The 18,039-nt window shown below is 35.9% G+C and overlaps 1 protein-coding gene across 2 annotated transcripts; it reads right to left on the reverse strand.

Moving 5' to 3' along the window:
- Window positions 1-216: 216 nt before the first annotated feature.
- Window positions 217-17,795, reverse strand: LOC113503813 (protein bicaudal C-like). 2 transcript variants are annotated; one of them, XM_026885912.1, is made up of 20 exons: window positions 17,656-17,795; window positions 17,267-17,411; window positions 17,148-17,191; window positions 17,004-17,073; window positions 16,485-16,564; window positions 15,457-15,519; window positions 11,042-11,191; window positions 9,408-9,521; window positions 8,943-9,068; window positions 8,223-8,441; window positions 7,515-7,683; window positions 6,844-7,206; window positions 6,261-6,352; window positions 5,960-6,062; window positions 5,598-5,693; window positions 5,145-5,278; window positions 3,702-3,824; window positions 3,108-3,264; window positions 2,244-2,363; window positions 217-1,924 (listed from the first exon to the last, which is right to left on the reverse strand). In XM_026885912.1, the coding sequence occupies exons 1-20, from the start codon at window positions 17,734-17,736 to the stop codon at window positions 1,824-1,826; spliced, it is 2,550 nt and encodes an 849-aa protein (XP_026741713.1). In that variant the 5' UTR covers window positions 17,737-17,795; the 3' UTR covers window positions 217-1,823. The 2 variants fall into 2 exon arrangements, with proteins under 2 accessions (XP_026741713.1, XP_026741711.1); XM_026885910.1 differs by having other exon boundaries at window positions 5,145-5,287.
- Window positions 17,796-18,039: the final 244 nt, after the last annotated feature.

The following is an 18,039-nucleotide window of genomic DNA, read 5'->3' on the forward strand; positions in this document are numbered from 1 at the left end:
TGACAGATGTCACATGGATGCAAGGTCGTTGCCGTCAGAACTGTGTGCGTTTACAAACAACGTTATGAGACAAGTCGTGTAGTGTAAGTGAACGCAATTTTTCACCAACCAAGTACATTTTTGCAATGTAATAATAATACTTTTAGTACCTCTAAATATAAGAGCGTATGTTAGTTCGAAATGAAACGACAAAATTATTTCAAACTTTAATTAGACAAGCAAAACTTAAAATTAGAGTTAAAACTTTCCTTTTCTACAGGAAATATAAAAATAAAACGAAATAAACAACCTGACACCGAAATGATTAAAACTAGAGCCTCTAAATTTAAAACACAAACATACCAAATTAAATTGTAATATTCCATAATCTAAAAACCAAAAATTACATACTAACATCTCATAATCATACTTTAAAACAGATTGATCGTAATCACAAGTTCATGATTAAAACATTACACTACATTTTATGACCTTATAAAAGTAAGAATCATAGAGTAAACGAAATGATACATAACTTCTTGGTGGAAAAATTATGAAAAAGAATAGAACTGTAGACTGCGTTTTAAAAGTTCGCAACAGTTATGTATCAAAACTTTACATAGCTATGTAAAACAATACACCTATCTAATCTAAAACAAAAAGCATTCACATTTAATTAGCATGTTAATATAGTTAAAATCAAAAATGCAGTAAAAAAAAACTTAAATTCATAATCACAAACACAATGATTGGAGGATACATTATTAAAATGTTAACTGATTAAAATGCAGCACTGTGACGCGCGTTGATACATAATTGTCACATAAGTTATCGCCGAACAGTATAAAAATAGTCGTATTTAAAATCAAGTCAATTCTAGCTGTCCAAATTGTTTCTGCCGATTGTGCGGAAAATGATCGATTGAATAAGATTTTTCGTATCTAAACTGAAAAATGGCACTTCGAAAGAGGCCGGTCTGACCTGTGTTATAAATGTAATGAATAATACAAGAATCGAATGTGCGATTTTCCAATTTCGACCTAAAAAGTGTCCTTGAAAATCATATTTTGCCAAATATGGAATTAAAGGAATGCACACATGATTACGAAAACATTTTCCTTAGCACTAGTTGATAAAATGTTAAAAGCTCAATAATGTAATCAAAATAGTCTGAATATTCTGTGCTAAAACATTGTAAACGATGGGTTAAAAAATAAAACATGCTCTCTCTATTCTACGATTAAAATAATTAAGAAAAAAATACTTAAAAACTATAATTCTACGGCGCTTGGCCCGTTTACTTCAACAATTACCTGTAGAGATCTAATCGTCGTTGCTTTTAGCTATCGTAAAAATCTATATAAAAAAACATCTTATGGACTACATTTGATAAAATTCTCAAAAAATCAACGTGATAGGAACAAGCTCATTGCAATAACATCTCATTCTATTACAAAGGTAGTTCTAATCATATCAGTACATTACAAAATCTTAAAGATAAATGCCGTCTTAAATATGAAGTCTACCTTTTCATTGCATTGAGTATAATAAAAAACAACAATCAGACTTGGTCTGTGGGACTGAAGAGAATAATTATAAGATCTAAATTAATTTGTACTTTTGAATCAGTCTTAATTCTCCAGTCTTTTTACGCATATTACGGTAAGGTTGGTCATGTTAAATAGCCATTAAGTTTTGCTTATCTCATAGTAAACTTGACTTAATTTATTATATTGAAGACTCTAGATTTGATTGCTTAGTACTTATATTTCTCGGTATAATTAATTGTACATGCGATTGGTGGCTATTTAATGACCGCACCTATGTCCATATACGCTGCGTGTTTACCATTTGTCCTGTGCTAGATTCGGGAACCGAGACGGAGAACCCACCATCGGACGGTCAGCACTTGAAGCGTTGTAACCGCCCTTCTGGTTTTTTAGATCTGTGGAAAACAGAGAGTGATTAGAGATACTTGATTATATGTTATGGAGATACAGAATTCGCGCCAGTAAGATATGGTAAATATATCATTGGCCTTTTAGATTATATCATTTTTGTAATGGTCGACTACTTTCGAACAATAACACTGAACCCAAATACTTTGCTTTTTTTTGACAGGCTTTCTTTGATTTTTTTTTATTTTATATTTTCGCTGTTTTTTTAAACAGTCTTTGAGGGTTAAAGGCCCGTCTTACACCTATTTCCTTATCATAACTATAGTTAACCGTATTAAGTAAGTTAACGTTAAAGTATGTATTTACCTGCTATCAATAGCAGCATTTTCCTGCGGGCGCCGAACGCGGTGATGCCGATCTCCACGAGGTCCGCCTCGTTCAGGGACGTGAACGTCGACATGTCTAACTCGTGCTTCTTGAACAAATCTGAAAGAAAAAAATTAGGTATATATTATTTCAGTTTTTACTTGCACGTTTATACACCTTGATTTTTTAGTCGTCTTACAAAAGCAGCCCAGTTCATGTATCCAATGACTAGAACACGTTCATGATAAAAAATAGGTATTTATGAGATTTCAATAAATTAAAAATGCAATTTATATTCAATATTATGATGTAATTTGTAGTTTTTTAGAAACACAGCTCTGTTGCGAGCGCGGTTCGAGCCTTGTAACAATGGTGAGGGGCGCGGGCGCAACAGAGCTGTAATCGGCGGCGTTTTTATCATTTTTATGAGTATTTTTCAGATTTCTATTGTTTAATTTTTCTTCGTACTTATTATCTTAGTTGATGATAAAAAAATAATAATCGTGCCTAGGGGAATTTTACGTCGGATACATGAACTGGGCTGCTTTTGTAAGACGACTAAAAAATCACCGTGTATTTATACACCGAATGTCACAGCAATTGGTTGTTTAAGGAACAAATTTAACTTGAGTTTCTTTTTCCTTCGACAGAAGACAAACGATCACCTATGGACATCCGAAAGACCAGGCGAGTCACAAGCGCGTTGCCGGCCTTTTAGTACGTAGTTACCGAATTGTGTTATCGTTTGAACTTAGTATGTAGTCTCTTTCCCATATTCAGACCACTTAGAAAGCAGCGTAACGCGATACAGAGTAGGTACAACAGTAACCTATCATAAAAACCCAAATATGTAATTTCTCTCACCAATATACTTGTGCAGTCCGACATCCCTGAGCAGCGCGTACAGCTGCTGGTAGCGGCAGTTGTTGGCGGGGCTCGCGGCCGCAGGCGTCGGCGGCGAGCACACCGGCTCCGCGATGTTGGGCCGGACCAGCTCGGAGCGGTTCCAGGCTTTCTCAGGCTGGGGATAGGGTTTTAAATTAGGAGAATACTAGAGGACGAAAAATATAGAAAAACAAAAGCATATATGTGCAATACCTGGCTATACGAATTAACATCACTACAGAATAGTACCCATGGCTTTGTTAAGCCTACAGAGCGTGTAGCTTATAGATGCAAGAAGCGAATTTGAATTCGATTCCAAACTAGTAAAATATTTTTTAATGGTGACGTAAAATATCGCGGGAAACTCTGGATCTCAAAATTTTTGTTTTCGGAATCACCAACTCCGCAAAAAATGCTTAAATACTCGTTCTGTATTTTAAAGGAAATACCAATAAACAGGGGTGATGCATGAATATCTTCGAGCCGTTTAAAAAACAGTAAGCAGAGGGTAACAAAGATAACGGATTTAAAGTTATTTCTGCCAACATGATCACTATTTTTTGAAAAACTTACGGTAGTAACGTTATCCTGGTTCTCGTTGAGGTTGATGGGTCCGGGCGAGGTGTGGCTGAAGTAGTACCCCGACCAGCGAGGCGTCGGCACGCGGTATGCATTGCCCACAGTTTCACGCATAGCCTGAACATGACACAAGACAAATTAGTTAAGTAACATGCAATACTTAAAATGCTGTCTAATCTGAGAGATAGGAAAAAGCCTTTGGTATTCAGTGGAATCAGTGGGACAGTAGCCGCTGAATAAAACAACAATGTGTTCTGGTAACAATATTTAAGACATAATGTTTTGAATTGAATAAGTTTCAAAATTACACTAAGAAAGCAGAGCATTACAAACCACGGATGATAGCTAACAATCAAAGGCTCAGCGAATAAAGTAATTCTCTGGTAGCAATAACAATTGCAGCCTTATTCGCGATTCGTTTTGAAAAAAATATCCATAATTAGGCTTTGATATGAGAAAAACTGTTTTCTTGGAATGACCGATGCCTACAAGAAGAACTTGATTCCACTTTTGAGAAATACTTTCTATGTCTTTTAACACCTACAAAACTCAATATACCGCCTTCTTCATGAGTATAATGAAATGGAATAATATCCTCGTTTTAACATTGTTATGTCGCCTTACATCGTATATCACCAAACTGGCTCCTTGATATTGACAGTTCCGATGCATTATGCATGCGCGCATGGCTTGCACTTAAGGCAAATAATTTGCCCCGACCTTAACACCATTGGTATGATTAGTATGCCAGTACCACAAACCTTGTTACGAAGGCTGCAGTTGTAAATTATTTCGGAAGGGCCATGGGCGATATTGCAATAAATTTGTTTATTTCCTTATTGATATATTGAAGACATCGTTCGATGTTCGAGTCTAATTTGCACTAGCTAAATAACAATAAATATTTTGTAAGCCTTGTGACTATGTTGAATTTTAGCATCAACCATTTCAAGTGATTCCAGTCCATACAATTTTATTTTATACACAACTAGCTTTCCCGGCGAACTACGTACCGCCTAACAGTTGATGTATTTTTTTTTTAATTTTTCATATTTTAAAACCGTTTAAGCCTTCCCTGGCGTGCTACGAATATTTCAAGCCTAAAATGAGCCAAATCGGTTCAGCCTTTCTCGAGTTTTAGCGAAACTAACGAACGGCAATTCATTTTTATATATAAGAAGAAGATTATGGTTCTATGTATAAGAGTATAATCTAATGCGCTTGCGCACCCTTTTGTTTACCAATAAAGGACCTTACGTACACCGGAAGCTCTACGTACTAATACTACTACGGCTGCCTGCGCTACTAGCTATATTAATACTACTGTACTCCGGTTGGGTCTGAAAGTATTCGGGCTATCCCGTGTGAAAACCGTTCTTAAATGTATAATAACCAATCCGCCTAACGAAATTTACTATAACAATATTGAATACTAACCTTTCCAGCCTCGACCTTCATCTTCCTGTACTCGGAGAGTGGGGACAGCTTGTTGAGGGTCTCGAGAGTCTTCTTCTCGCAGCCCACAGCGCGCCGGTCCGACAGCGGCAAGTCTGATATAATGCTCGCCAGTTCTGGACATACTAGACCGTGTTAAAAGAATTGTCAGTCAAATAAGTTACAATGTTACATCTGGAGTTAATTATTGCTGGGTCATAATAATACCCGACAAAATGGTCAATACATCAATTTGTGTATTGATTTTAGTTTGTAAGCGATCTCAACGTATATGCTAGGTATTAGCTTTGAGAAGAGTGCTAGTAGATATTGTTACCGCTTTTTTGTCCCTTAGTAATCCTTATATCGATAAACACTATGTTACATAAGAAACAAACAGAATAACGAGGGTACTGTTTAAAAACAGGTACTTCTCTATTATATGCGCAAACGCACCTTGTTGAGAGCGTTCAGCGTCGGACGAGGGCGCGGGGCTGTGAGTCTTGCTGATCGGAGACACTGATGGGGACACCACGTTGCTGCCATCACCACCTGTATACCAAAAGTTGGAAGTTTAAACATCTGTACATACTATATGAACTTTAAGCTAAAAAATATTATGGCTGGTTTGTAACATGCTGTATCACATGACAAACTTAATACTTAGGGAACCTACTATTATAATGCTTGGTCAGTAGACTTAACTGAGAAGTAAAACGGTGCTCGTGAAATCTCTGCTTTATGAGGTTCTTAAATTAGAGTAGCGGGAGGCTAAGGTATAAGGGAATTAAAAAAAAACATACTGAAAGAATTCTTACCAGATAAATTCTGAGCGTCAAGAGACACAGAGCTGCCTGTAAAGTTGCTTTGGTATCCACTGCTTGCCTGCGAGCTTGAATTCAGTATTTGACTTAGGGTTGTCTGCAATAAAGAGTAAAGTTTAACTTTTGTATTTATTACGTGTTAATTTTCTTAATACATGTTTTAATAATTAAATACAGTCAGACCATCAATGGGACCTCTTTTCTTGGAATCTTTTTGTAATATAGACACTTTAATAACTTCACTAAATCATAATTGTGATACAAAAACAAGTTTAATAATAATTGTTTTACTAACAGGTCTGTTATCAACCGGCATTTGCTGGTACTGAGGCTGCATCATGTTCATTTGCTGCTGTGGATGACCCATTTCAGCTCCATTCGACATCACTGCAATTGAAATATGTTATTATATCTTATTTAATGTTCATGTTAAGGTAACCCTCACGGGTTTTGATACGTACTAGTTCCATTTTGCCGAGACATAGGGCCTACTAAACGGAGATTTGTAAATCTCTTCGTTGTTAAGTGCGCTGTCAAGCTTTCAGAACTGCAATATTACTTTGTTATGTGGCGGCAAGCCCTCAGGTAAATAGTATAGGTAAATCTGTGAGGTTATAAAGAACCGTGGATCTATTTGTGTGAGTGGTTGAGGTCCCGCCTAACCTAAAGCGCGCGAGGTGTCACGGGTTCGACCCCCGCGTGGGACATGATTTTGTGTGATCCACAAATGCTTGTTGTTGGTCTAGGTGTTTCTACGCATGTGAATTGTATGTTTATAAAACCTCCCGCGACACAAGGATTGAATAACAAAGTGCGGAAGACAAAAGAAAACATCTCAAAACTGAATAAAGTAATGAAAATATTATAAAGTAACTTACTGTTCCAAGATCCCTGCTGATTCTTATACATGACATTATTGTGGTTCGGTATCAAATTGGGACTGGGATAATGGAAGGCTCTCGGATGAGCTGGGTGTGCAGGATGTACGGGCGCGGGCGGCGAAGGCAAAACCCACGGCGTCGCGAACACTGGTGGTGATAGTGGTGACATAGCGAGTGGGGCCAGGAGAGGGGACCCGATGTTGAACGGTGAGCCTGAACTGGGTGAGAACGGGTTGTACATCCCGAATGCTCCTAAGTTATTTGCGGATATGGACGGGATGTTGTAAGATTCAGGTATTTCAGCGTTTATAACTGGTTCTTTGTCGTTTAGAAGCTCGCGACGGGCCTCGTAGATGTCACCTGAAATTGATTTGTTAGTTATTCCTTTTCCTTTTCTTATTTTTTGCCATTGCCGTAGCATTAATGTATGTACCATACGATAATTATAATATAAGGGAGTTTTTCCTTTTAATATTTATTCTACGAAACGATGTAAGTGAACAACTATAGTTAACTTTTGTGTTAACTGTGTTGTTTGTTGTTGTTTAAACCACTGCCGTTATTGTTGCGTGTTCATTCCACTTTGGACAACATTTATTACCATTTATTATTGAGGACATGTGACATATATTATAGTTTACAAGTAATACAATATAAATGGTACATACCAGCGCATCTCTCAATCCCCTTAATAACCACAGACGTGATCCCCTGTTTCGGCTTGCGTCTGATGTTGATGTACACGTTGTACTTCTGCATGAGCTTGTTAGCTGTCTCCGTCTCGATGCGGCACGCCTCGTCTGACACGTCGAATATGACCACCAGGGGGAGGCTGCCCTATTTGTATAGTTATGGAGAAAGTTTAGTTTGTATTAGAGGAAGCACGTATAAAATAAAACAAAGTGTGAGTCTTTTTTGTGGCCGTTCTGTTCCTGCGTATTACATGAAGATACGAATAAATTGACTATAGAAGTTTCTCGGTTATAAGCACTGAATTAAAGCAAGGAGAAAAAAAGATTATGAGTGAGATTCTGATGAGGTAGATACAGGAGTCATGTTTTTAAGCACCAAGACGTTATAACAGAAAAAACCCCTGATTAGATGAACACAATTAGACTTCAATGGGGCTCTTGATAATTAATAACTGATCAATTTAAACCACGAAATGGATTACACATTGCAGAATCTCGTGGTTTACCTACATGAAAGTATTTAGACTCCAATGGTGCTCTTAATAAGAACTGATGAGTTTTCACCCTTTAAATGGATAACACTATTATATTTTTATAATTTAATAGATTTGGAAACGAATCATTTATATTATTACGAGAAAAACATTGAATACTTCTTTCCAGAACTGTTTACAAGTGACTTACAACCAACTGCTGCCTAGCCGCATACACATCCTTGATATTGCCAGTGATGGTGACACAGCTCTTCTTGATCATGGGTATGTTGGGGTCGTCGGCGTCCGGGAACATGATCTGCGTGTTGGTGCCCTTCATGATGACCTTGAGCTGCTCCGCGCCGCGCCCCATCACCACGCTGTGGTGCATCGGGGATATCTCCAGGGACATCTGTACTTGGGTTTGGCTCTGGAAGTGTTGTGGTTAGTTTAGTTTTAAGGAATTTGGTACAGTGTTTTCACCTCCTTCCTAAGTTAAATGAATATCGTAGACCCAAAAGACGAGAGCTCCCTAGTCAAGTGGGCTTCCCGCCATCTTTTATTCTTAGAGTGTTGTAATTGTCGAAGCGTGCTTGCTTTCACAAACACTACTTGACAACATTGTGGGTAGCACTATTGAAGACCTTTCTTTAAAAAACACTTCTAGAACATCACACGAAAATGATTAATCGAATTCGTGTGCGTATTATTAGTTATATTATCAGTCGTTATAAATAGAGAAGGAAAATATCGTGAGAAAATCGGCACAAGCAAGAATTTTATAAACACCCTAAAAGCCTCCTGACGGTTGTCCGTCAGAAGCTCAAAACCCTACCCTGACACCAGTTTGTACATTAATCATATGAAAGAAATTTATGCTATTATCTAATTATCACGTATGTATCAAAGCAGGGATATATTGTATACTCACAGCTAGCGGGCCACACATGTAGTTCATGAGCAGGTTGGTGGCCTCCATGGTGGCGTGCAGCTCCCACTGCACACCCTTCACCACCAACAGGTTTGCGTGCAGCTTAGCACGGTTGCGTAACATTACCTACGAGACGCGACAGTTTCATTAACACCCGACACATCATGGCTCGTATCATTTGATTGTGGGAAAATTTAAAATTTAAATCCAATTGTCAAATAAGAGTTTGAAAGATGATTTCTCATGTGGATTACTGACGGAGGTAAAAGAATAAATTTCTACTACAGCACTGATTATACAGGTAATTTTTTTTTTCGATTCAAATTGAAATCAACTTAACAATTTACAGTCACATTGTGAACAGACAAAAAATTAAGATATAAAAGGGGAGTGTTTCAGCGGTTCGCAATAATTATACATGAAACAACAACACTCAGTTTTAGTGTACTTTAAGAAGACACTAACCTGCACATTGTACTGGTCCTGAATATTGAGAACGTAAGGCGAGGTGATGTCGGGCAGCGGCTGCGAGCTGTGCGTTATAGGCAGCTCGAAGGAAAACACCAGCGGGGTGAGAGCCTAGCACGTAAAAACAGATAATATAAAATAGATAAAATATTAATTTGGGTACAAACCAACAAACAGGTTTTTGGATATTGGTCTGCGCAATTACTCAGCGTCGCGACTATGGTAGTTTTATCAGGCGCTGTAATAATAATTTTTTTTTTTTTCTCAGACAACAGAGGTCCACGGGTTAGTTACAGAAACACTTATAAAAGCTATGTTAGTAACACACACATAAAATATAATAATAAAACCTTAACATTACTCTTGCCTCACCAGTATTTGCATAAAGTGTTGCATAATAGGCGAGTCAAGTTTATTTGTTAACATCTCCAGAATGCCATTTGAGCTTGACCGTGCCCTTTGCAGAAGTGACGCCGTTTTAAGTCGAATCATGGCATAAAAGTCATGGGTGTGATGCTGTGCGAACATGTTTGAGGCACTACAGAAACGCGGCAAGCCCAAAAGCATTCTGAAGCCGTTATTGTACTGGATTCTCAATTTATCCAATACTCCACGCGTGTAACTAAACCACAGGCTACTCGTGTAGAAGGTTTGGCAATACGCTTTAAACAAAGTAACTTTTACCTCCTTACTACAGCGAGCAAACCTACGTGCTAACATATTCGCTCTCACAGCAAGAGCCCTGCGTTCCCGTTCAATATCTGCATGATCCCCAAGGTCATCCGTGACACAGTGCCCCAAATATTTAAACTGTGTCACTTTTGTGTAATGTAGCTTTTATTATGATAGTGATAAAAAAAGCAGTTTAACGTAACAATATAAAATAATGGTTAAAATTACAATTCTGTGTATATTACCTACTGAAAAAAAAAATATTGCAATTGAGTTGTATGTAACTACTCAATTACATAGGTGTACCTAGAGTACATAATATTTTTATGATGATGTAACACACAGGTATTACCTTTGTACCTCTATTTCCTTCATGAATTATTGATCAAATAGTGTCAACCTACTACAAACAAAATAGTGAATAAGTAATATAATGATAATGAGAGTTGCATATAATAATTGCTTATTTTATGGAATTGACTGCATGACTGAAATGACTGCACGGATAGACCCACTTTGCGCGACGTGTCGCGGGTTCGATCCCCCGGACAAGCATTTGTGCGATCCACGAATGCTTGTGCTGAGTCTGGGTGTCTTTGTGCATGTGAATTGTATGTTTGTCAAACCCCCGCGACACAAGGATTAAATTACTTAGTGCGCGAGTAGATTTTTACAAAAAATTAAATAAACATACAGCAAAGAAAACAATCTTAACTAATTTTATTCCACTTCCAAAAGGAGGAGGCTCTCAATTCAGTCTTTAGTTTTTATTTAGAAATTGTTAACTTCGGACTTAATGACCGAAAAAACGATTTTGACTATTCTTTTTTTATTGAACTAGCTATCATTCATCCCATATAAACTTCATCAAATTTGGCTCGGTACTTTTTTTATTTGAAATGTCTTACATTTCCTTTGTTAAAACAACATAATTGATTATTCATATTAGTGTTACTGACCCTGACGCGTGCCCTGGCGCGTTCCACGCGCTCCATATCGCCGGCGATGGACACCTGGTTGCTCTTCTCCACGGCGCTGGTGCGGTTCGAGTCCGGGAAGTGGATGTGACAGCCCGTCTCCTCCATCACGCGCTTTATCGTTAGACCACCCTACAAAATGTTATATTACATTAATAATAAGCACTTATAAGTTATTCGCAATGCTGGGAGAACTCGAGACCTTGCTTGAGGAAAGGTATTACATTATTGATACCTTTATACTTTTAAAGATAATAAATTACGTTGCAAGTGTCAACAATAATACAGAATTGAATATAATATTTTTTTGCAGGAAAAAAAGTTAGTGTTTGCATCGATATTTTTATTTTCATTTCAGCTTTCAAAGTATGTATATACGACTCTTACTATGCTTTCAGCTGTTGAAGACTTCCAAGTCCAGGTTTGGAATTATATACCTTGACATTCTTGGCCTATCATGCAGTGCCAAGTGGCTTAATTAAACCAAATTTGGACTTCCGTAGCTTGCTAAATAGTCAATAGACCATATTATTATAATAAGGTTAAGGCGTAGCATAACGAAGTAAAATTTTACAAACTTCCTTCAACGAAATAACCATACCATTTTCCATCATACAGACATAATCTTAGGTATTTATAAACATACTACTTTTTATTACTGAAAAGACCTTATATTGTATAGATGCTACTTATAGTTAATTGTAATTGCAGTATGGGTACCCGTATTAACTTGCAAATCAAGGCAAATAACATACTACATAGTGACGCACTTAATAAAATAATTATTAAGTTACGTCTAACGAATAATTAATGTTTAGTTTCAATTGCAGGTAAATACTTGTTTTTTTTTTAATTGCCATTGTTTATCTGTAAGCAAGATATAAGGTCGGTTCTTATCAAGATCGACGATTAAGTTATTGAGCAGTTTAACGTAAATTATTATGGGTCTATTGTAAAAAGTGTAATTATTTCAATTCAGAATTGTTTATTTTGTTTTTGTATTGCTGCAGGGCAATGACCTTTCTTCCTCTATCTATCCTCCTTTCAAATCTTATTCAGGTCTTGTAGTGTAGTGAGACAGTTTTACAGGACAGTTGTCGTGTGTCGTGTCGTAGTTGTGTCGTGTTGTCGAGCAAGTCACGTTTATCCTGTCAAAACTTGTGAAGTTTTAGCCTTTTTAGCCCGTTTTTAGCCTTCCGTAATGTTTTTGTCGTTGAAAGCAACCCCATCATAAGATGACTAATGAGATGGTTAAGCTTAAGACCGATGACTTGATAATGCAATACAGCTTGTTATTGCTATAGTGAATGGTTTCTCTATTAAATAACTACACTCCGTCAAACTATTTAGTAATCTGTGACTCCGTGAAGGGGTACAGGATTTACGATTACGCGGTTTTTAGTCGATATATCATTAAATGCGTAATTTATTACATTACAACGTCTAGTTCTAATTTTACTGAAAAAATATATTTTTATTCTCTTAAAACTCCCAGTGCCAAACTTAAAATGTTACCAGTAAAGAGAAATACAACCGTGTGAAATATGAAGTAAACAGGGAAGTAATAGATTTGTTACAACTGCTTATAATGTGTAAAAACAAGGCCTTGTGAACAACACCTGGCGGTGGCAGACATTATTTATTATAATTATTGAAATGATAACAATGGCGGTGTCCAAGGATTGTAATTACAATAATGTGAAAGATATTTATAATAAATTCTCATTGGTTCTGAAAGATCGTGTCTTCCTGCTCTTTATTGATATTGAACTAATATTTCGTAATTATAAACGTATTATAATATAATGCTGCATAGTCTCCTTTTAATTGGTTATAGAAACCATTTAAAAGCGGATATAGTTATGAAACGTTTATGAATTTCAAAGTGATTTTTCGATTTCGATTTGTTTTGTTTTTGAAAATGTTTCAGATTAAATTAAGTGGTATAATAGCGGACCAGTACAGTGGAGTACCAAGTCAGAGTTCAATAGTTCAAATCCCGGAAACCGCCAATGTCTTTTCGAATTCGTTTGCCAATTATAAAGTAATTGTAACTGGCCAAAACTTGTAAAGGAGATCATTGATAGAAAACCAGCATTTCTGTTTACGTGTTGGCCTCTGACATGTCCGAACGGGGTGCGTTCAGACATGTCAGAGGCCTACACGTGGTTTTTTTCTGATGTTACTTGTAAAAAAATCAATCACACGTTAAGGAAAAACGTAATGCGAGTTAAACGAGAGGCTTTTGTAGTTCAATACGAATATCATAGTGCATTATTCGAAATTATGTATATCATCTAGAACCAACAAAGACCTACACAAGCTTACCCAACCCATCATAAAACACCAGCAGCAATAAAACCATAATATAGGTATTCCAAGAACATTACTACAAATAAGCGGGTAGCACTAACTCGAGAATACTCGAGAATTGTAATTGATGTGAAATCATTAGCGTCAGGATTACAAATAGGACAAGTTGCATAGTTCTACTCAACTTGGCTCGAACGTAATAGTATCTTTATTCCAGTTGGAAAGAGACAGCACTATAAATATCGATATATTAAGCTACGATCGACTCGGTCGTTCTGTAGATGGGTGACCATCTTTGTCATAACGAGACCAGGGCCCCAATTCTGGTCAATTACAATGGCCGATGAAGGCTTTTAAAAATGACATTTTTTGTATTTTTTTCCTGCTAAATAATTGGAAATTCAGTACGTAACGGTACACGGGGTACACCCAAGGTCAATATAATTAACTTCCAATTATTGTATTGGCAAAATGCTTAAGAGAATAGGAATAATTTCAAATTTAATCCAATTGCCATTCATTCATCGGCCATTGTAAAATAGCAGAATCGGGGCCCTCTCTCCGTGTTTCGGAAGGCACGTTAAATTGCTTTTCCTCACTGTTATTCATTCATCTCCGACGGTCGGTAGTCAAAGCTAAAAATTCTGACAACTAGTCTAAGGTACCCCTTACGACTAGTTGTCAGAATTTTTAATCGTGTCGCCCAAGTCACTGGGTTGAGGAGGTCAGATAGGCAGTCGCTCCATGAAAAACACTGAATGCGATTAGACTGGAACCTGTCCCCAAAATAGTAGGGAAAAGGATCATGATGATGACTTTAATGTTTGTGAGACCCTCGCGACACAAGTCGAGTTAAAAAACAAATATCATTATGTTACTTATATATTTAATTATATACGAGGCATCTTAACTAATTATGCGAGTTAAAAGTTTGGTTTTGAAGTTTCATGGTACGGGGGATATCTCGATACTACTATAATACGGCGAGTTTCGCTGTCACATTGATTTATTTAAGCACTCAAGGAACATTAGTCTGTTACTTGATACCAAGAGAGATGTATACAGTGTAAATAGCGTTTTAAATAGTTAGGTACCTAGCATTAAGTGTAACTCGATCACGTCTACTTTTAATGATTGATATCATTGTCTCATCTGTTAATAGAAAGATAAGTTGTTATATATTATGGAGAATACACACACATACAATATTGTATCCTGATGGAAGTACTTTTGTATTCGTAAAAGTATTTCATTTTTTTATTTCCATAAAAAAGTAAGAATTGTAATTTCGTTATTCTCTTACGCCTATCAATATGGTATTTGGAAAAACCGTACCACAAGATGGCAGCCATACATCAATGATGTAATAAATGTTTATAATGCTCATGATGATGATTAAAACGAGGTAGAGCTACTTGCCATGCCGTTTCATTACAATGTAGAGTAATTAATAAGTTCAAATCATTTGAACTTTTAGATACTACCGGTCTTAAACTGTGTTGTTGTCATCATCTTTTTAGATCCTAGGTAAGTATTTTTATTGTTAATTGCGACGCTATTAGACATGCTAAAATGAAAGTAGATTGTTACAGGGAAGCTCTGTTGAGGAATCAATTTTTGTTGCGCACAAAGACGATTTCTGATACAAAATGGTAGCCCATCTTAAAACCTTTTAACATAGCATAAAGCATGTCAAGTTTGAGCGCAATGTAAATTAAATAAATGTTTAATATTAAATAAAATTAAAATAAAATGGAAGGCTTCAAGACAAATCGCAAGCTTTCACGACTAGGTACCTTTATGAAAGTTCTTAAAAGAAAATTGTATTGAGAACATAAAACCTCCTTGTCCAATGTAACAAAAAAAAAAACAAATTGCGTCGAATATTAAACTCCTTTGATGACTGGCCTAATAAACTAAAGATCGCTGATATGTATTTACAACACTAATGTGGGCTCGTAAACGACGCGGAAAAAACAAATCGAGGACGCGATTGCAAATGAGCAAGCGCAAATAGGCAGATTAAACAGACATTTACATTGGCCTGTGAAACGATGCCTTTGACAGATTAAAAAAAAACTCACCTTTCCTATGATGTGCGAGTGGTCCGTGTAGCTGACATCTATCTTCATTGTAACACGGTTATTCTGAAAAATATAATTAAATTAATATTTTGATCGAATGGAGAGCAAGTTCTAAATAATAAATGTACTTATTAACAAATGACCGTATAATTGAAGTGAGGAATTGGTCTCGTTTTTTTCTATTCGCAGACACTTTGATCAGTCGATTGTAGAGCAGGTAGAAGTAATTAGTATTTTCGGTGACTCTATGGTTAGCTTTGCTCTACCGCAGTGAAAACCTAATTCCTTGTTTTTTTTTTAATTCAATCATACGCAGTAGAGGTCAGTGACCTTTCCCTATTCACAAAATTGACTGTAATTCAGCTTCTAGAAAAGTTGAAAACCTACACTTAGACTTACAATTTACATTTTAAATAACACTGCACCTAAAATGTACTTGTCCGTACGTGACAAGTACGTATATACATCTATGTACCTATATACTGCTGATACATTACCGGACCTATCTGACTTGTAAACCGTAGACTCATAGGCTTATAAATGAGGTTAAAATAGAGTTGCAAGTAAGCGTAAATCATAATAAGATGTAAAGTTAAGCAGCCCCCTCCGAGGTTCGTTTTTGGATGGGTGCGCGCCATGTCAGTCTAACTCATCAGTAACTATAAAATAAATGTTGGGTTTTAAAGGTGCCTAGGTAAAAGAGACTAAAACATTTAAAAAAACATGGATTTTTTTAATATCTTGTTATTAAATCATAATTTCATTTATTCAAATATCAGACATTAATTTGGAAGTTGAAGTCTTCAATTAAATGATAAACCACATACAAAAAAAACTTACGTTAATCGTAAAACTAAAATGTATCTCCTAAAATGCGCCGTCATTTTAATTTAACAATAAATAATTAACAAATACACAAAACACCCAACATTAAATAAAACTGAACTAAACTATTACCTATTAAAACAAATATTTATAATAAATGCAGGAAACGAAAATTATTCAAAGTAATTTAATTAATTACATACCCTTGTGTCCAATAACTGGATAATTTTCTCACGAGCCAGCTTCACATCATCAGTTCGACCAGCGACTCTCACGTGTGGATCTAAATACAACAAGTATCACATCAAAACCATATTAAAATAATAATCATTCACTGAACTTGTAATGGTAGCCAATACCTTCAAAAAGATCAATAAATTTATTTTCGCGTATTTGTCTAATAACATCATAAACTAAATCGTCACTATAATCATTAAAAACCATGGTTACTTCATTAAATATAATTAAAAACGTTAAATTGATTAAAAATAACTTATTTCATGTAACTGGCGTACGCGCAAATGCAATTTGAAATAAAATTTTGGAAAGAGCGCCAAGCTGGCGCCGATGCGCTAGTCTACTTGGCGCCGTAGCGCGCCCGCCAAAAGTCACAAGCGCGGTTATTTTCAAAATTTAAAAATTAAATTTTTTATCCGTTCATAAAAATATCGAACATTTTTTTTTAAATACGTTTCATTTTACCTATGTCATTACAATTTTACCTTTTTTTGAACGAGCTCCAATTTTGAGACGAGCGGGCCAATTTATCAATGTGTTTGTTTCAGTCATTACCTGAAATTAAAGGTTTTTTAAAATGTGTATTGTTTTATTTTATTCTAGTCGTGTCCTTTTTGGATAATACTTACTCGGTGGAAGAATGCTTGAGCCGTTTGTGTCTCATCCAAGTTATCTGAAAAGATAACTTGGTATTATTTTCTAATATTTCCGTACATATAGGTTTATTTTATGATATTTTATTACATACCGGCCAGCATAGCTTCCAGTCGACGTCGGTCAACACGAAATCTTTCTTGGTATACATCTTCAGCACTGTTTAACCCAAGAATCACTGCTAATTTCTGTAAGTCTTCTGCTGACGTCACGGAATTACTCGTTCCACTTCCAGAAGCCTATAACGGTCATCCCCAAATAGGTTGAAATACAAGTAAATAATATTGATTCGATATTTATTACCTATATTCAGTTGGAAGTCTTCAGTTTCTTTTTAGAGATGTAATAAAAGATGTAAGGGTTAACGTATAATCAAGATGGCGGTTGGCTTAATTATTTATCAAAAACCTTTGATGAAATAATGCACATTAAATTAAATATTAATTATAAATTATAAATTATAAAATAGACAATTTAACTTACTTCGCTTAATGTATCTTTGTCTGAATTATGTTTAAATTCCGATAAATGCGTTTTCACAGTTAAAAAGTTGGTCGATGCCATAGCTAATTAAATTTTGCAATAATGGGTTTATTAAACAATATTATAACAGTCAATGAATAGTAATTATTAAATAAATAATATAAATTGTCTAGCACATAATTAATACAATTTTATAAATTTAATTCACGTGGCTACGAATAGCAAAACTACTTCACGTATTGGTTGACCGAAACCGAGTATTGTCGAACGCTTCAATACTCCTTAGTACCCAGACTCGACGAATAATTAAGGGTAAAATGTGGGTAGTTGTAATACCTTTGATTGGTTTACGGTTACTCGATTAGATCCTCATGTGAAGTACTT

This window comes from Trichoplusia ni, chromosome 20 (assembly GCF_003590095.1).
Source record: "Trichoplusia ni isolate ovarian cell line Hi5 chromosome 20, tn1, whole genome shotgun sequence".
NCBI classification, from domain to species: Eukaryota; Metazoa; Arthropoda; class Insecta; order Lepidoptera; family Noctuidae; genus Trichoplusia; species Trichoplusia ni.

Excerpts from the sequence above, each read along its gene's own strand:
- LOC113503813 (XM_026885910.1), bottom strand. The coding sequence starts at position 17,736 with ATGGCATCGACCAACTTTTTAACTGTGAAAACGCATTTATCGGAATTT. Across the intron at positions 15,520-16,484 it reads TCCAGTTATTGGACACAAGG|AATAACCGTGTTACAATGAA; the intron begins GTATGTAATTAA and ends TATATTTTTCAG. Across the intron at positions 3,265-3,701 it reads ACCAGGATAACGTTACTACC|CCTGAGAAAGCCTGGAACCG; the intron begins GTAAGTTTTTCA and ends CCCTATCCCCAG.